At 50.6% G+C, this 19,892-nt stretch overlaps 1 protein-coding gene across 1 annotated transcript; it reads left to right on the top strand.

The window, feature by feature from the left end:
* The first annotated feature begins 3,875 nt into the window (after window positions 1-3,875).
* Gadd45g (growth arrest and DNA damage inducible gamma) lies at window positions 3,876-5,660 on the top strand. The gene is made up of 4 exons (XM_005371312.2): window positions 3,876-4,057; window positions 4,546-4,647; window positions 4,750-4,963; window positions 5,055-5,660. The coding sequence occupies exons 1-4, from the start codon at window positions 4,005-4,007 to the stop codon at window positions 5,163-5,165; spliced, it is 480 nt and encodes a 159-aa protein (XP_005371369.1). The 5' UTR covers window positions 3,876-4,004; the 3' UTR covers window positions 5,166-5,660.
* The last annotated feature ends 14,232 nt before the right edge of the window (window positions 5,661-19,892 follow it).

Raw genomic sequence — 19,892 nt, 5'->3', positions numbered from 1 at the left:
TGAAACTGGAGTTACAGGCAGTTGTGAGCGGCCACATGGGTGCTGGGAATTGAACCCGGGTCCTCTGGAAGAGCAGTCAGTGCTCTTAACCTCTGAGCCATCTCTCCAGCTCCCCAAGAGACTTTCTGGCTACTGCCCTGGGAGACGAAGTCCTATAGAATCTGGGCACTAACGACACCGAGTGTCTTGGGCTTCATCTTTAAGAATTTGGTTCCCTTTTGTTTGTGTTTCAAACTTCAGTCTCTTTTTAAGAATTGCAGACAGAGTTGACACGCAGGTTTCATCCACTAGCAAGCTGCACAGCTAATTGTTCTCAGTTGGCCCTGGTGAGTGTGGGGGAGAGCCAGGGATGAAGACTCAGTCAGGGCACCCCATCACCTCCAGCTCCTGCTCCTTGTTTGCCTAGGGGGCACACTACAGGCCTCCCACTAGCCAAGAGAAAGCAAGAGTTCACAGTTTTCTGTGAAAGCTGCCAACTTTGAAAAAGGGGCATGAATGTGGCTTTTCCTAAGATAACCAAGGGAACTCTACCTGCACTGGGCTTGAGGCTCCTCAACCACAGCTTCTGGGCCAGCTGTCCTGGGCATGGTTGTTCCTGAGGTATGTGTCTGCTGTTTAAAGTCAGTCTCTGTGCACGGTCCAAATGCAAAGGGGAGCGAATGCCTTGGGCTCCACTTCCGTCTGTCTCTGAATGAGGCACGCTTCCACCAACGCTCACCGTGGCAGTGAAAGTCGCAGAGAATACGCTAATAAAACAAGCGTCTGCCGAAGGTATCAACTTATTTATTTTAGAGGTTGGGAGTGGGGATTGTCTCTCTGGCTTACCACACAAAACTTTAACTCCAGGACCCAGGAGTCCTCCTGTCTCAGCCTTCCAGGTAGCTAGGATTCCAGGTGCTCCTAAGCATTTTATTTTACTTCGATTTTGAGACAGGGCCTCAGGTGTACCAGGCTAACAGTTCAAGGATGACCTTGAACTCCAGGTCTGTGCTTCTATGCATGGTTTATAAATCCAGGTGTTGATGCTCCGTGGACACTCTACCCATCCCACCCCTCCAGAGGGTTTCAAGAGCAGAGCACATTGAGACTTCCTCTTTAATGGACTCACTGTCCCTTATGCTATTAAAGATTAGGGACTTTGTAAGAGTGTAACCACTGTAGAGTACGCACTCAGAAATACAGCTTGTGACTTCCAGTCAGGCCCCAAACCTTTCTTTCCTAATTTAGATGGGAACTTTGGGACCACTCAGACTTACCTAATTAAAGCTGTGTGGGGCCGTATCTGATGGCAAAAAGGAGGGTTTCCTGTAACCGAATACTCTTAAAAGGTTAGCAGAGTAGACAAGCTTTGGGGCTTGTCAATCATTCCTTCTGGCCCAGACTGGCCGGGAGTGGGGTCTGGAAATGCTAGGACCTAAGCTTGCACTAACCTGTACGGACCTTCCTGTCGTGCAGGGACTATGGGGGAGTTTCCTGCAGCCTGGCAAGTGAGCAGTTTTCTAGCTATAAATAGCAGAAGCGGGTGTGTGCTTAGATATCAAACGGATTATTATTTCCGATGTTTCCTCAGGATCTGAAACTAAGGAGAGACAAGAAGCATTAAAACTTTGAGTTTCAGGAGAATTAATTGTTTCTCTCAGTGTCTGTGTTGCTGGGGTTCTATTTAGGAAGTGGTCTCCTGGGCCAATGCGTTCAAGTGTACTTCCCACTTTCTCTTCTATGAGGTTCAGTGTGGCTGGCTTTATGTTGAGGTCTTTGATCCATTTGGGCTTGAGTTTTGTGCATGGTGATAGATATGGATCTATTTTTATTCTTCTCCATGTTGATATCCAGTTATGCCAGCATCATTTGTTAAATATGCTTTCTTTATTCCATTTGATTTTTTTTTTTTGCTTCTTTGTCAAAAATCAGGTGTTCGAAAGTGTGTGGATTAATATCCGGGTCTTTGATTCGGTTCCATCGGTCCTCTGGTCTGTTTTTATGCCAACTTTGAAAAGAGCAACAGCTTAAGTTTCCATCACTTAGAAACACATTTTATTCACTCAGGGATCACCATCATTTTATATGCCACTAAGACAGACCCGAAGGGGCTTTGAGAGTTTGAGAGACCTTGCAGATAATTGCGCGGCACCTGCAGTTCTCAGTGCAGCCGCCTGGAGGCGCAAGAGGCCGCCTGACCCCTCGTCCGGCCTTTGGCGTTGGGAAACCCTCAGCTTCCCAGTGCAGCAGGAAAACTCCCTTAAAGGACTTCACAAGTTAACACTGAATGCGTCTGTTCACTTACCTGAAGAATGCTCCAGGAAAACGAAAATTACTGTATGCGCGCTTGCGCTTGATTTTTGCCTTAGTCTAGCAAACTTCGCGTCTGCCCTTTGCCCTAGCCAATCTCCCAGGCTTCGCTCAGCAGAGGGGAAGCTCCTAGGGTTCCATAGCACACTTTTCCGTGTCGCATGAGAGATACAGACAACCCACAGTGTTGTGTTCTGCGGGTGAGCAATCTGTAAGCGTGGTGTGTGGGTCTCACTCACAGGACAAATGACAAGCTCAGGAAACTCCTAGGATCGCATCCAAACTTATTATTTTACAAGAAAAGAACCTTTTAAAGACACATTTTTACGTTTTTAAAATATTTCAAAATCTCATCACACAGACGGATTCTTGCTCCATCAGTCCTGGTGGTTTTTGGTCTCCAGCCCCGGGGCGCTGGGTGCAAGCTCTGCTCTGAATCTAATTAATGCACCTATTGTACCGGGCCTCTGTGCCCAGTGTGCCCCAGGTCAAGACCCCTGAGAGGTCAACGCGAGGCTGTATGGGATGGGTGGATAAGGAGGTCTGGATCCTTCTAGGTAGGCCTGTAGGCGGCGCCCTGGGAAAAGCATTGTGGAACAGCGTGTGTCAAGCTCTGGAGTCTGAACCCCGGAACCCCACCGGTTTCGGGCTTAGTATCCCTGTGTGCTTCTCTGCTCTCTGCGGCTGGGCACGCGTGCATCACAATCCCAGCAAACAGTGCAAGTCTAAGAGGTGCGCACCCAGGGGCGGGGGAGCGGCACGCGGCTCAGACCCCCACGTGCCGGGCAACCCAGCGCGACCCCCGCGCACGGCGGGGCTCTCTGCCCACCCCACCCGGCGGCAGGTGGACAGTGTTGCTATGAAAGAGAAAGCGTTGATTGTCCCCATCGTGAACTGCCACACGCCAGACCTCCTCTTTTGTGTGCCCCGTATAGAAATGCAAACGAGCCGCGTGTGCCGGCAGCAATCTGCTGGTCCCTGCTGCCCGCACCCCACAGCGATCTGCCAGGGGCAGGGGTGGGGGACTGGACGGGACCGGGGTGGGGTGGGCGGTGGTTCAACCTTTGCAGCCGCGACCCTGAAAGGCGCTGAGTTCTGAGTTCTAGTGGCGGCGTTGACCTGGTGTCAGCTGCAGTTGCAAACCTTTGACTTTAAGTTTCGGTTTCAATGCAAACAGCCCCATAACCTTCAAATTGAAAATAAGAAGAAAATTAGAAAGGTCTCAATAAAAATAAATGCAAAAAAAGAAAAGGCTTTTACATTCTCCAAGTATGCATTTCACAAATTCCAGGATCATATTAGCAAACAACGTTGTTGGTTTTTTTTTTTTTTTAACTTTTTCCTTTTAAGGACTTACAAAAAAGAGAGGCGAGATGAAATCTGCAGGCTCCAGTCTGCCTGGTAACACCCTGACAAAAGCGGCAGATTTGAGGCTGTGTCATCCCCCGCACCCCTCCCCACGTGGCCTTCTGGCACGAGCCGCGGGCCTGCCGCCTCATTTGCATCAGAAAGCGGGCGCTGGCCAATGGGAGCGCAGCCTCCCGCCAGCTGGCCGCGTCGCACGGGCCGGTCTATAAAAGGACTCGTGCGGCGGTGCCCGGCTCACTCGCTGGCGGTGGGCGCGCGGCGCGGATCGGGTTCTGGGGCTCCTTACCTGCGTCCGACTCCCTCCGCACTCTTCACTTTTGGATAACTTGCTGTTTGTGGATCGCATAATGACTCTGGAAGAAGTCCGTGGCCAGGACGCAGTTCCGGAAAGCACAGCCAGGTAGGTGGGTTTTGAGGTGCCGAAAGTTGGAGTTGTCGGGTAGCGATCTTTTAGGGTCTTCTAGGATGGAAGTTTGCGGGGTGGGTGCCATGCACTGTCTGACAGCGACGTGCCGAGGCGGTGGGACTACAATGACTACATTCCATTTCTTCCTAGAGCTAGGGTCTGGGATTCTGGCGCCAGGTCGGGATTGGGGAACATGGGCTATGGGCTCCAGATCTGGAGCAGGGAACCGGGGGTGCAGGCGCCAGGTCGAGACTGGGTGATGGTAAATGAGGGCGCCAGATCATGACTAGGGTGCCAGAGGTGTGGGCGCCAAGTCGGGACTGGGGATCCGGGTGTGTGGGCGCCAGGTTGGAGTTGAGAGGCAGGAATGCTGGCGCCAGACAGGTCTAGGCTAAAGAGCCAGCTGGGACTTGGAGGTCAGGGCTGGGATCTACACCGCGTCCCCGTGCTGGTCCCCACTCACGGTGCTTGTTCTTTCACAGGATGCAGGGCGCCGGGAAAGCGCTGCACGAACTTCTGCTGTCGGCGCAGCGCCAGGGCTGTCTGACCGCTGGCGTCTACGAGTCCGCCAAAGTCCTGAATGTGTGAGTATAGGAAGGCCCCGCTTGCAGGGATTGGGGTTGGCGCGGCCGGGAGATCTGGGGGTGGCATCGGCTTTGACCTTGTCCTTCCCATCTGCCTTGCAGAGACCCTGACAATGTGACCTTTTGCGTGCTGGCTGCCGATGAAGAAGATGAGGGCGACATAGCGCTGCAGATCCATTTCACGCTGATACAGGCGTTCTGCTGTGAGAACGACATTGATATCGTGCGCGTGGGTGATGTGCAGCGGCTAGCGGCGATCGTGGGTGCAGACGACGAGTCGGGTGCGCCCGGAGACCTGCACTGCATCCTCATTTCGGTGAGTGCAGCTACTGCCTCTCCCCACGCCAGTCTCCCCCACCCGCTTGGCCAACGGCCAGCCTGGCTGACCCCTGTATTTTTAAACACAGAACCCTAATGAGGACACGTGGAAAGACCCTGCCTTGGAGAAACTCAGCTTGTTCTGCGAGGAGAGCCGCAGCTTCAACGACTGGGTGCCCAGCATTACACTTCCCGAGTGACAGTCCTGCGGGGACCTTGGTCTGTTCGACTTGGTGACGCTCTAGCGCGCTACTGGCTCTGGAGTGGCCCTCCGAGGGCGCTCGAGTGCGCGTGGAGACTGGCAGGCGGTGTTGCCTGGAGAGTGAGGAGCGCAGCCTCCCAAGAAGGGGGCATGGCGGCCGCGGGGACACCTTGTTCCGAGCCCAGGACTCTGCCAGTGTCCAGAGAGGCTGCTAGCACAGGAAGGCCTAGGCAAGGACGTTGGCCGCAGGGCCGGGAAGAATCGACTAGCGAGGCAGGCAGGCGTGACTCAGCAGCCTTCCAGTGAAAGGAGGGGAAAGGCAAAGCAGGCGGCCTGGATGGACTTGGTACAGCTGCAGGAGTGATCAAGCTGCAGGAGCGAGCCGGACTTTGCTGGCTGCACTGCTCTTTCCGAAACGGATCCAGGGCAATGCTTTCATTTTTCTAAAGGACGCTATCGTGGAAGCTTTGAATTTCACAATAAACTTACTGAAACCAAACTTACGCCTTTTATTGAGGGTAGGGGAGTCTTAGTTCGGGGGAGGTGGCAAAGGTGTTTCTGGTGGTTGGTGGAACTAATGGCACCTGTGGCCATACAACCTCCCGGGGCTGGCGGTGGAGGAGGGGATGCTGGGAGAACTTGGGGCCGGAATACTGTTTTATCTTTTCAGGAAGATTTTAAACTTGCAAGACAGGAGTATATTTGAGATAAGGCATCCCGGTGCTGGAGCTCAAGTCTTACAATCCAATCCGCTAACGGTGACTTCTGCCTCCAGTTCCTCGCCCCCCCTTTAACCCTCCCTGTTAGCCCCCAACAGCTGCTTATCTGGACAGCTTGCGGGAGGCCCTGTGCCTTCCAATACAATGAGCTGCCTTCTGCAACCGTGCTCGTGGATGGGGGGTGGACTGCTCTTGCTTTAGCAACTTTCTCCTTTTAATTGCTGTGACAAAGCATCACTACTGAAGTATTAATATCAAATGTGATACCGATGACTGCGTTCTAAGAATGAGTCATCATTTTGTCACAGCTGTGATGGAAGTTACAGTATCTTAGAAATTGGAAAGCACGGTCCTATATAAATAGGCGTGAGCCAGTCTGAGTGGGGTGGGCATCTGCTAGCTCCTATTCTGAGTGCCTCTGCCCACATCAGTGAGGGCTGCTGCTACCCACAATTCCTTTTAAAGTCGGAGGAGAAACGCTTGGGAGCCAATATTATCTTTTGAGAAGGATCTGGGGGATACGTCCCAGTGAGAGGACTTTTTCTGTTAGTTTAGTGCCTCTGGCTTTCACTGCCTGTTCCAAGCTGGCTGGGTTTGTCAGGGGAAGCCCACGTGGGGCTTTCTTGCCGTCAGCTCTGCTGCCCGGCAGCGTGTGCCTTCGGGGAAGGGAGGGGTGGGGTGCTGTTTTTCTTAGAAGGCCCTTCAGCCGATTTACCAGCAGCGCTTAGGGAGGCTGGTTTGCCGGTTGAGTGCCGCTTTTAAAACTCCACATTCTGGAAGCCTGTACAAGGCGACAGGAAAACTGCAGGGGCTCGCTGATACTTCCGGTCAGGGACGCATTCCCTTTCTACTGGAAAGCAACCGCGGCGAAAAAGAATTCCGTCACATTTGTACCCGAATACCACTGCTGCTTCCCTTAGAAGTTTTCTCTAATTTTTCTTAGGTGGGAGAGTCTTGCAGAGTGGACCTGCAAGCTGGTAAAAATGACTTCTTGCCAGAGTGTGCTGTAGTTAAAACAAAGGGGGATGTCATTACCCCAGAATGTGTCCTGAAATGCATGCACTCAGCAGAGCGCTGCAGGCTAGCAGACCCTTGCAGAACATTTGAATTGGCAACCGGTAGGAAACTTGGCTTTCTCTGATTGGCCCTTACTTTGTGGGCCACCTGTTAAGAGTTTTAGGAGACAAGAATTTTCAGCTCAGAGGAGGGTAGGGTGGGGGAGGGGGAGAAGAAATGCAGGTTTGAGTGGCTAGTAGGTGGGAGGGGGGGTGAGGGTGGCCAAAATTTGTGCTGAATTCTTTTGTTTTTTCTTCATATCTGCATGTTAATATTATTATAATAAACAAGGGGCAGGAAATACAGTGTATGTTATGTAGTTATTTAGGCAGGGTCCTGGCCTCAAACTCCTGTAACAAAGGATGACCTTTAACCTCTGGTTCTGCTGCCTCACCACCGCACCTCATTTTGTGCGGTGTTGGGGATAAAATTCAGGCAAACCCTCTACCACCTGGACCCATACCAAGCCTTCATGCGTCCAGTGTTTGCAAACACGCCACATTCCACACTTACGGTGGTCACTGGCGAATACACATGGGTACATCCTGGGTATGGACTAAGCATGGCAAACATGCCCAGGTGAGGAACATGAGTGGTGAGCACAGAGGTCGGTCTCAAGACCGCACAGAATGAGTGTTAATGACCTAAAAGCTAATGGCCAGAGGAAGAAGCAAACAACCACCCTACTGGCTGCTCAGAGCCACAGAATAAATGGGTGAGCAGGGTCTGACTCCTGCTGCCTGACACTTCCGGCACTTGCAGCTTGTAGGCTGTTGGCTGATTTTGGAAAGACACCTACTCTCATGAGAGAAGTTTTTGAATTTCTAAAAGTTATGCCAGGTGATGGTGGCACACTCCACCCAGCCCTCCAGAGGCAGAGGCAGGCGGATCTCTGTGATTCTGAGATCAGCCTGGTCTACAAAGTGAGTTCGAGGACAGCCAGAGCTGTTACACAGAGAAACCCTGTCTCAAAAAATCAGAACAAACAAACAAACAAAACCCCAAACCAAAAAAAAAGAAAAAGAAAAAGAAAAGTTACAAATCCATTCGGAGAAAACTTGCAGAGTGCAAAAACTAACTAAGAGAGCTTGTAGCCTAGCACGGACACACTTGGGGTTTCCCTCTGGAGCATGCATCTTGCAGACACACAAGCACACTGTATCTGCTTTTGCCTCTTCCCTTTTCAGTGGGCAGCCTCTTGCAGCCCCTGGAAAAGACAGACAGGGATGGAGATGCACGCTTAAGCTGTTTTCCACCTTGACTCTGCCAAACAACACAGACACCTGGATATGGCCCAGTAGGTAAAATTTTGAAGACAATTCAAGTCCTACAACCAACATTTAAAAGCCTGAGCTCGGCGCTATGGGCTAATACTCCCAGGACTGAGTAGGCAGACGTGAGGATCCCTGAATCCGGCTCATCAGCCACCCTAGCCTCTGATGAGACCCAGGCTAGTAAGACACCATGTCTCAAAAAGAAAAGGTGGCTGGGACTACTGGATGGTGGTTTAGTGGTCAGCAGCGGTAGTTCAGGCAGCTTAGAGCCACCTGTAGCTCCAGCTTCAGGGCTCTGATGCCCTCGTCTGCAGGATTCTCAATGTCCAGTGTCTAAAGCCTGCCGTGCTGGTCCAGAGCAGTAATAGTCACACTGGCCTTTTAGAACAGTTAGCATTGGACGATTGCTGTCAGACTTGCCCTGGCACACTTCCCAGAGAGGAGATGGAGACTGAACTGGTCTCTGGACTTTTGAGATAGCTTAACAGGCAACGTGCTTGCCACCAAGTCCCAGGGCCTGATGACCTGAGTTCGATCCCACAGTCAGCGTGGGAGAACAGATTTCTGTAAGTGTGCCCCCTCCCCACAGGAGCACACACGAGATAGATAAATTAAAAAAAGAGCAAAACAATTAAAATGAAAAAAGAGCTGGGAGTTTCTGGGAGGGCCAGGCAAACTTGTCCACAGATCAAGGTCTGCAGGGCAGAGGATTGTAATTCTAAAGGCTTTAATTCTGGCATTATGTTCTTTAATAAAATATTAACCCTAGTGTAATAGTGTATATTGCTCTTGCTGTTTCCAAAGAGCCAGCAGAGAAAAAAAAAAGCAAAAACTGATTTTTATTTTTAAATCAAAAAGCAAGGCCATTGTCAGGCAAGGCGGGGTGGGGGGGGCAACACAGAGAATAGTCTTTTTTTTTCTTGAGAGTTTTGGGATTTCCATTGGTTTTCTAGGATATCAGCCCCCTGAGCTTTTCACTTGGGCGTGTTGCCATTCTGACAGGGTGGAAGATATTTTAAAGAAAAGTGCTTGTGACATCAGCCTATTGAAACATTGGACCCCAAAGAATTCAAATTTCCCCAAGAATTCCATGTTGGGGGAAGGGAGAGGCTGAAACCCTGGTGCCAGGGGAGGAACTTGCCTCCCAGGAGGAGATTTCACACAGTTCTGATAACTTATCAGACTACCTTGCAGGACAGACTGGAGCCTAGAGATGGGTCAGCGATAGGTGGGACCTCACCCAGGTCAATGGCTTAGCTGTGCATACCGCTTGCCTCTGTTGAAGCTAAACCTCACATCAGGACCCCAAAGACAGACAACAGGGAGGGGAATCCCTGGGCCTCTTTATTTGCTCTTCTCTCTGGTGTGGCCACATGGAATCTCCTTTCTCTGCTCTTCACAATCGCTTGCTGATTTAATTAGTGAGCTGGAGATACATGGCTGAGCCTGGCTTGTTGGACTGCCAGGTCCCAGGTCCTGAGACTAATAGCTCCAGTAACGAGCAGCTTCAAATGGTCCAAAGAAAACTGTCCTTCTGCAGTCCCCATGGGGACCCTATGACTTGACTGGGGACAGACAGGGAAGCATGATTTCAAATGGGAGGCCTCAGATGCATGCAGCTGGAAGAGTGGCCAATCAGGCTGCAAAGACGGCAGGGACAATAGGAATGGTGGGGCGCCGGCAACCATATCAGGGCTTGGGTATTTGACCTAGAGAAAGTTTACATTTGTCCTTTGTGACTCGGCCTGCTTTTAAGTTGCTCTCAAGCCTCTTTTTTTATCTTCTAAAACTTGCCAAATGATTTCACTCTCAGTTCAAAAGAGCTCTCCAGGAAAGGATGAAGGCTACCTGGAGGAGTGTGAATTCTGGGAGGAGGCTGCCTACTCTTGGGGCACCCGGCATCCAGCCAACCAGGGCAGCAGAGTTTAAAATAACTATTTTTTTTCCCCTGTTTGCAGTACCTGGGTTTCGATTAACGCCTGCTGGCCTTTCTGTAACACAGTGCTGGGCATGACTTCCCCATCGGTCCTGGCCAGGTTGGACCACGTAGACAGGGAGTGTCATCCTCAGGCCCACCCATCCCTCGCTCACCTCACCTTGAAGGCACCACGTTGAAGGCAGAAGTGTGAGAGCTTGGAGAGACCTTCTCCTTCTCCCTCACACTGTTGCTAATGGTGTGAGATTCCTGCAGGCCACCTAAAAATATGTCACCATTCACATTCCTGCCATTTTAGAGCGGTGAGCGCACCATCTCCCATCTATCTGTTTTCTGACTTCTCTGCGCGTCCAGCCTTTCCCAGAATGTGGCCCTGTGCTTTTTCCCCAGGAGCTGATATTCCCCTCCCTCCTAATCTCTCCCTCTGTTCTTCTCTTTCCTCAGTCTCAGGCCCCACAGGCTCCCCCTTCCTCTCCTGCTGAGTACCAGGCTTCTCTGAAGTGGATTTCCTTTGCCGGCCTGACCCTGTGGAGCTCTCCAGCAGAGGCTCACAGTGCCCCCCTGCCTAGCACTCTCAGGCCCCCTTGCTTATGTTGATTCCTTTCACTTGGTGTTCCCGAGCCTGTTTCCTCTGACTCACCAGGGCTCCCCTTGTGTGCGAGGCTCCACCCGTATAGAGAGGTCCAGTCTGAGCTTGGACAGACTGTGACTCAGCCCCAGACCTGCCTGGCCAAAGGCCTCCTGTGGATCTCCACACTTATCCTTTCTTTGTCTTCACTTGCTCCACAGTCTCCTCTGAGGCCCGGGATTCTGACCTATGAGTTGGACTCTGGGCAGAGCAGTGGGGCTGTGGTAACAATGACCAGGTGGGATGATGTGGAGGAGTGGCTGGAACGTGGGGCGTCGGAAGATGCTCGCTCATCAGGATTCCCTGTGCGTAGTCTGGCTGCCTCCTTGCCCCCTGCCCCTGACCTTCCTACCACTTCCTCCATGGCCAGGATTGCAGATCGCTCCCTACTTTTAGGGTTGCTTAGGTTACTAGGCAACAGGAAGTCTCCAGGTCAGAGCAGCCATAGGAGGTGGCTCAGAGGAGACGGGTGGGGGGGGATGAAGACCAGGTTGAGGAGGCAATGATGGAGTACATCACAGCACCCATGACAGAGGCTGTATAGCTGCCTGAGGCAGGTGGAGGGCTGGGCCAAGAGAAGCAGGGGCAGGGAGAGGGCTGTGCCAGGGGAGGTGATGGAGTCTCCCAGCTCCTGCCCCTCGGTCAGCCCTTGCAAGAGACTGGAGGCCACAAGCTCACAGAGGACTGTGTTGATCTGAAGCAGCATCAGGTAAAAGTCAAGATTGCCGTTGCCAAGTAAGTCTGAGAACTACAGAGGGACAGAACATGGTGTCACCGGGAGAACAGAGTGGGCCACCTTCTTGGCCCTTTCCCACAAGGAACAGGCACTTCTGGACATGGGTTTGCATATCTCAGGCTGACCATGGCTCGACCAGCAAGACTCCTGCTACTGGCTGACAGTGTCAGGCTGGGAAGGCCACATGCAGGGTTCTCTCTACCGAGGAGCACAAAGATTCAACAGAATCTGGTGCAGAGATGAGCAAGTTTCTGTACAAATGTCACCAGAGAGGTCCTTGAAGTCCAGGCAGGAGTCTGTTTCTCCAACCCTGTCATTACTAGGACAGGTAAATGCTCTCTGAGCTGGGATGAAAGGGCAGCCGGTCCCTTGTGCATCTGCTACTTTCTGCGGGACAGCTCATCTGAAAGTTGGGTGGACAGATGACACTGTCATTACCTCAGTGGCGTCCCAGGTGACACTCACCAGCAGGAGCTTTGTCATGATCCTGTGATGGAGAGCCAGCTCTGTGCGTCCTTCTCCAGTGGATTAAAGGGCTTTACAGAGCTGACTAAGGTTACCCGCTAGTGGGTCTGAGAAGAGGGAGATGCCCACCACATGCACCCAAAAAGGCAGAGGTCAACCAGCAGGGGAAGCAGGAATGTATGTTGCAGGATACATCCATCACAGCTGCTTTGCAAGGCGAAGGTAGCTGGGAAGCGAGGAACGGGGTAGCAGGCTGACATCCTGCGATGTGAAGACGACAGAGTTCCTACCCACACAGGGAGCCTGTACCTGTCAGTAATACAGCTGAGCGCTAGCTCAAATTCTCCAGAGTCTCGGATGGGTCAGCTGGGCACTTTCCAGGACTGTGCATAGATAAGCCTTCCCTGCCTGCCTTGAGTTTGCCCCATGATACTGGAAGAAACGGGGCAGGCACTGTTCAAAACCAAGTTTATAGCAGTTCGTTTGGCTCAGTATGGCCAGAGACACCAGTGTCCTCTTTATTTTAAGTTATGTTTGTGTGTGTGTGTGTGTGTGTGTGTGTGTGTGTGTGTACTTGAGTGTACAGATGAGAGCTGTACTCCTTGGAGCTGGAGATACACGTGGTTGTGAACCGTTCAATATGAGTTCTAGGAACCAAATTCAGGTTCTCTGTAACAGCAGCAAGCACGCTTAGCAGCTACGCCATCTCTCCAGATCCACAACACCCTTCTGCTGATCTCACTCATCATTGTCTCCAGAGCCCACCTGTGCTGTGCTGTAAATCTCTGGTGCTCCTTTACCTGTTCCTGCAACCTCTCCTTCCTCACCTTCCTTCTAGGCATCCTATCTCCTGCATCCTGGGGCCTTGGTCCTGAGGTCCTTAGGGTCTCTATGCATGCATGCCTGCTCTTTTGGAGGATCTACAGATGAAAAACTCAGCATCCGAATTCAGTCAAGTTCAAGGAATGGCTGGGAGGCTCTTTTGCTTGGGCACTGACTTGGAGAGGAGGCCACAGCGAAGGCAGCAAGGCAGAAGCATCAGGGCTGGTTGCCTCTTAGCAGCTGTTTTGGCTTTGTTCTGTTGCCGTGATGAAACACTGTGGGAGGAGAGGATTTATTTGGCTTATTTTCCCAGATCACAGTCCATCATGAAGGGAAGTCAGGGCAGGAAGTCAAGCAAAATTTACTAGCAGGCCTGTTTGCTATTAGAGATACAGCAGAAACCATGAGGGAATGCTGCCTGTTCACTCAAGCTGGCCACAGTCAACCAGATTCCTTCTACAGGGTCGCCTGTCCAGGGAATGGTACTCTCTGCCATGCTCACCTTCTTAATGTTGCAACCCTTTAATGCAGTTCCTCAGGTTGTGGTGACCCCCTCCCCAACCATAAATTATTTTGTTGCCACTTCCTAACTGTAACTTTGCTACTGTTATGAATTGTAATATGAATATCTGATATGCATGATGTCTGATATGCAGGATATCTGATATGCAAATCCAAAGGGGTCATGACCCACAGGTTGAGAACTGTTGATCCAGGGCATGCCTTAATTGAGACTCTTCTCTAAGGTGACTCTAGACTGTGTCACTTTGACAGTTAAAGCCAACTGGGACAGCAGCAGCAAGGGCATGGTCCTAGGAAGAGGGGCTGGTAGTATCGGTAGTATCTCTCTCTCTCTCTCTCTCTCTCTCTCTCTCTCTCTCTCTCTTTCTCTGTCCCTTTGTCTCTCTGTCTGACTTTTCAACATTACTATGGGGTTGCTGAGCTATTGTGCCTCCGGCCAAGTCCCCAGGAGTACAATCACCCCTACAAGAAACAGCAGTTCTAGGAGTTGAGGGGTGGGCATTCCAAGAAATGAATGCCTGAAGCCACAGATAGTACCTGACTTTATATATGGTAAGTTTTCTTCAGCACACGTCCCTGTGATGAAGGTTAATTTTGAAATTAGCCACAGAAAGAATAGATAAACAGTAACTAATAATGTTCAAAAGCTTTAGTGATATTGTATAATAAAAGTCATTTGAAAACTTACAAATTGTTTTTGGAATTTTTCACGTGATCTTTTTTTGGTCTCTGACAAACCAAGCACACTGAAAAAACAGAAACTGAAACTGTGCGCAGTGGGGATTGCCTGTGCTGGAAATTTCTCCTCTCTCTTCCCTCTCCTCCCCTCCCCTCCTCCTCTTCCCCTTTCTTCCCAATAAGCCTTCCCATTAATTCATTTCCTAATCTGAAATCTTGCAGGTCCTTGGTGCGGAAAATGTTACATTGTCCTCATTTTGCAGAATTGCTTGCTTCAGCTATAAGCTGTGGATAGATCCAGGTCTCTTCAGTGGCCCGAGTTTCTCTCATGCCCACAGAATCCTCATCTGGCCCTGCCAGGGACGCTCTGACCCCCCCACCTCCCCGAGGGCCACCTCAGGGTGTTTCCAGAGCTTGGAATTCTGAGAAACGGAGGGGCTGGGAAGGAAAATGGAGTAGACGGGTCCTCTTTCCTGGGATGTGTGCAGCTTGGCCTAATTGTCTTGTAATATAATCGGGTTAGAGTACAGCTCTTAGTGCCGTGGTTGCTCATGGCTTCCTGTGACGAGGTACAGACGCATTTGCCTGGCTCTCTAGTCCCTGGATGTGGGGAAAGTAGATCAATGAGGTCCAGGAAGAGCCGGGCCTGGCTGTCTGGAAGTCCAGGCAGCACACACAGACGGTTATGGGAACACTTACAGAGAGGGTGGTGATGCTTGCTCTCCCCTCCGAGTGGGTTTCTCATCCTCTAACCACTGGCTGCACTGATCACGTACCAAGTGACTGATGTGGCTTTGCTCTGTCACTCCGAAGGGAGGGGGACTCACTGTCTTTTTTATAGTTCAGTTTTTAGCCTTCAGAGCTTGTGGGTTGAGGTTTATGAGCCTGTTGTGTGGTAGTTTGAATTGATCTCAATTTTAATAAATTATTCATCATTGTTGTTATTATTATTATTGTGCATGTCTGTGTGTATGCCACAGTGTACATATGGAGGCCAGAGGACAAATTTTGGAAAGCAGTCTTTCTCGTTTTTTCCCACACCAAGCATTCCATGACTAGAGCCCCCATGAGCTTCCAGGTGATCTCTTATCTCCATCTCTTATCCTACCGTAGAAGTGCTGGCTTTACAGATATGCACCAGCCTCTCCATCAGGAGTTTTATTTTAACATAGATTCCAGGGATTGGACTCAGGCCATTTGGTCAGCACTTTTACCCCCTGGGCCATCTGTTCTCTCCCTTGATTCTAATTTCTGACATTGGGTCTGTGTCGATCCCCATCTGATTATGGTGGCCTGGTGACTATTCATTTACATTGCCTCTTTCTAGGAGACTTATTTTTATTTGTGTGTATGTGTGTGTGTGTGTGTGTGTATACAAGGGTACGTGTTTGAGTGCAGTGCTCTCAAAGGCCAGGAGAAGACACTGAATCTTCTGGCTTTGGAATTCCCATGTCTGTGGACTGAACTGGGTCCTCTCCAAGAGTAGTCTGCACTCTTTTCTCCCCTTCTTTTAAAAGACTTATTTTGATTTATGTGTATGTGTGACTCTTTGTTTGCAGGCCAAAAGAGGGAGTCAGATCCTCTGTAGCTACAGCCATAGGCAGCTGTTAGCTGCCCAATTTGGGTGCTGGAAATTAACCCTAGTCCTCTGGGAGACAGCACCAAGCACTCTTAACATCAAGCCCCAATATGCTAGTCCTTGAACAGGGGAGATTCAGATTTGAAATTGCCTGGAATGCCATGGCCAAGAAATGAAGCAAGCAGAGCTGTGAGGTCCAAGATCACTGCTCCAGTGAGAGGCAACAGCCAGGAGGAAAACAGGCACAGAAGTCTCCTCTCTGAGGCAAGATTTAAGTGCTCCAGGGTGACTCACGACAGCAGAGCAATTCAGGGAACTGCCTTCTCGGAGCAGGAGTCTGATGCAGCAATTCCAGGAAGTGGGGTGTCGACTTGGTGCTCAGCCGTTAGAGATCCATTTCAAGCCCTCAGCAGCATTAGCCTTCACTCTCAGACACTGGATTTCTCGCAGTTGCTCACGTTCTAACTCTGTGAGGCCCAGACAGTGAAGCAGACACTCTCAGGTCACCAGACTGTCAGTTGGGGCTGACTGGGTTGGCTGCTAACTATCCCCTAGAGGTTTGTGTGGTAGAGACTTAGTCTCCACAGTAGTGCTATTGGAGGCAGTGGATCCTTTGGGGGTTGTTTCATGGAAGGTTTTTAGGTCACTGGGGTCATGCCTTCCAAATGTATTATGAGACCCCTGAGACCCTAGCCTCTTTTTTCTTTCTTCTTTTTGTGTGCATGTATTGTGTGTGTGTGTGTGTGTGTGTGTGTGTGTGTAGAGGCCAGGGGTCCACAGGGGGCATCATCCCCAATTGCTCTCCAACTATTTTTTTTTTTATTGAAATAGAATCTCACTGTGTAGTCGAATCTCATTGTGTAGTTTTGGCTGCCCTAAAACTTGCGGTGGAGACCAGATTAGCCTTGAATCACAGAGACCTGCCTGCATCTGCTTCCTGAGTAATGGGATTAAACCATCGTGGGTAGCATTATGCTCAGCCCTCCACCTTACTTTGTGAGACAGGGTTTGCACTGGAGCCTGCCAATGCAGACTGGCTGGCCAGCAAGCGCCAGGGATCCTCCTGCCTCTACCTACTCACGACATCTGTACTTACCTTTTTATATGGATGAGGGGTTCTCCTACTTGTGTGACAGTCATGTTACTGATTGAGCCATCTCCCTAGGTCCTCTTTTGCCTTCTGGTGTCAACATGAGCAACTTTTTTCAGATGCTGTCTTTCTGATGGTGAAGTACCCACCATAGGCCAAACCAATGAGGCCAATCTCCTATAGACAGGAATAAAAGCTGTAAGCCAAAATAGACCTTTTCTCTTACAAGTTGGCTACTTCAGAGATTTTCTTACAACAGACAGCTGGCTAGCACAGGGAAATGCCAGGCAGTGCGGCTACCCAAGATTCCTTGCACAGGGAAATGCCAGGCAGTGCAGCTACCTAAGATTCCTTCGCATGGCAGACAAGGAAGGGGGCTGACTTTTGTTTAACAGGAGGCAGTAGATGCAGCAACCTCTTTCTTTCTAGCTGGCCCTCACTCCTCAGGACATGGACTGCTTCTCTAAAGGCACAGGGCAGAAGCCATCAACAATGGACACGGAGCTGCCCATTCACACGGGCCTCCCTCTGGATCCTGGTCACACCACCAGAGAAGCAGGTAACTAAGGCGCGGGGGGGGGGGCACTTCGTCTCAGAGCCCCTCCCCAGAGCATGAAGGCCCTGGCAGCTGGTTGAATCCCACCCGCAGTGCGGACAGTCTACGTGAGGGAGGATGGACAGCACGCTGTAGGGGCTTGCAGGACTCAGTGAGAACCACAGGATATAACTCAAAAAGTCTCTCTCCACAGGTACTTAGAGCACGTCCGGAGGTCAGCGGTCACTAGAGGAGGCTGCCTGTTGCAGTTCGCAACCAGTGGTTCGCAACCCTCCTAATGCCGTGACCCTTTAATGCAGTTCCTCATGTGGTGGGGACCCCCCAGCTGTAAAATTGTTTCATTGCTACTTTATAACTGCAATTTTGCTACCGTTATGAATCATAATGCAACTCTCTGCTACACAGGATGGTCTTAGGTTACCTTGGTGGAAGCGAAGGGTCATTTGACCCACCCAATGAGTCATGACCCACAGGTTGAGAACCACTGCCTTAAATTCCCGTATTGAACTTAAGTTGAATTGAATGGGTTTGTGTTGGGAAGTGTGAACTTTTGGTAGCGCTTCTTCATGGGGATTGACGTCTGTTAAAGAAGAGGGTGAGGAAGGGAGCTTGGTTCACTTTCCGCCCCTCTCTTCTGTTCCGGTTTGGAGGTGAACTATCCCCCATACATTTGTGCCCTTAAACACTTGGCTCCAGCCAGTGGTGCTGTTTGGAAAGGTTGTGGAGCCTTTAAGAGGTGGAGTCTCACTGGAGGAAGTAGGTTCTGGGGGTAGGCCTTCATTTCTTATCGTGTAGCCCCACTTCCTGTTTTCTCTTGTTTCCTGCAATGCCTCCTGTTCTTGCTACCAGGCCTTCCCTGCCAACTGCCATGAAGGAATGCATCTCCTTCAAATTTTACATCAGAATAAACCTCAGATTTCTTGTTAAGTATTTAATATTACAGATACCTGTCCCTTTCACCCTGTGAAGACATGGTATTTCTTTTCGGGACATCCCAGCAGCGAGGCACAGTATTGGAAGCAGAGAGAAGCCCTCACCAGATAGGGAACCTGATGGTGTCTTAGTGTTGGATTTGTGGGGTTCAGAGCTGGGAGACATGAATGTTGTTTGGAAGTTCCCCAACTTGGGGTATTTTGTTCCAGCAGTGGACTCAATAGGACTCAATAGGAGCTCCAGCAGGTCCTGGTCAGAGGCGGACTCCTAGGTGCCTTTTGTGGTGGGGAAGTAGGCTGCTGCTGTATAAAATCATGGTAGCTGACCAGAATGACACCAGGAAGACACCAGTGACCAGTCTGTAGAGACTGCCCCAGGCAGTGGAGGTGCTGTCTGCTGCTGGAGCTTCATGGGAGAAGGGTTGAGCTTTTGGCCTATAGCTCAGTAACTGTGTAACTCTGACTGGAAGGCAGACCTCCTCACCTTTATCAAGTGTCATGGTACCTAATGGGACAAATGCACACCATGTGCCAGGCACAGCGTCTGCTGAGGCTGAGTGTTGGTGAGACCTGCCCCCGATGCTGTGGTTCCTGTCAGGGGGGTTTGAGACAGGAAGTGCCCATTCATACAAGATTAGAACTGGGGTGTCAGTGTCTAGGGGCCTCTTCCGTGTGCATTGTTATCACTTGGAAAGAAATGGAAACTGAATGAGAAGATCCCCAAGGCTCCTGCCAGATGCAAGCATGAGCTTGTGAGGCCTAGGCCCTAGGCGCCTGCACCCCACCCATCTTCCCCTTGCTAGCCAGATCAATGAAAGCTTTGATTCCTCTAGGGACAGTTGTGGGTGCCTTCCACTGTAGCTCAGAGCCTCTCCTCAGAGAGCTGACTCCTGGGGAAAGGACAGGCCTGGCACCTACCCAGGGATTTTTCCAGGGGCTGGGAGAGTGGGACCTTCTCCCTGAAGGATATGTTTATCTGGTTCTTTTGGACTCTGGCTGGCTGTTCAAGGCACTGTGGTCTCTCCCCTGGCTTCCTTAACTTTTTCAAAAGCATTTTTCTTGTGAAAAATATTCTAGTTGGTGCATCTGTCTTTGGAGGTTACTCACACATTGAAAAACCAAAGTATCATATACCACAAGCAAACTCATTTCTGTGTGTGTCACCATGGGAGATGAGATCACCTTAGCAGAGCAAGGGGTCTGTGTGCCCACGTTGACAGCAACGCTTCCCACAAGAGCTGAGGTACGGACCAGCCAAGGTGGCCATGGAGCAATGAGTGGCCAGAACAAAATTTGTCCTGTAATTTGAAGCAACAGGGGTAAAGCTGGAGGCCATTATGTTAAGGTGACATATGGGGAGGCACACAGGGACAGATTACATATATATGTATTTATATATGTATATATGTATGTATGTTTGTATGCAGGAGACCAAGAGGTTGATTTCAGGCAAGGAGAAAATGGGATAGTAGACACTGGGGGCTGGAGGCATAAAGAGATGGGGAGCAGAGCCTTGAGAACAGTTAGACATGGGGAACAAGTCCCAGGGCTCTGAAGGAGAGGTGGAGAACCATGGCCCAACACAACTTCTCGTGTGCTGTGCAAAGAACTAAAAGTCAGGAGTTCAATGGCTCCAAAGGTCATGATATTTAAGGATGGGGATGCCAAGGACCTGGTGTTCTTAATTCCTGGCTGGCTTTCTTGTCTGCAGGTTAGAGGGTAAAGACATTAC

This window comes from Microtus ochrogaster, unplaced genomic scaffold (genome assembly GCF_000317375.1).
Source record: "Microtus ochrogaster isolate Prairie Vole_2 unplaced genomic scaffold, MicOch1.0 UNK104, whole genome shotgun sequence".
Classification (NCBI taxonomy): Eukaryota; Metazoa; Chordata; class Mammalia; order Rodentia; family Cricetidae; genus Microtus; species Microtus ochrogaster.
This window is presented reverse-complemented; position numbering and strand designations above follow the sequence as displayed.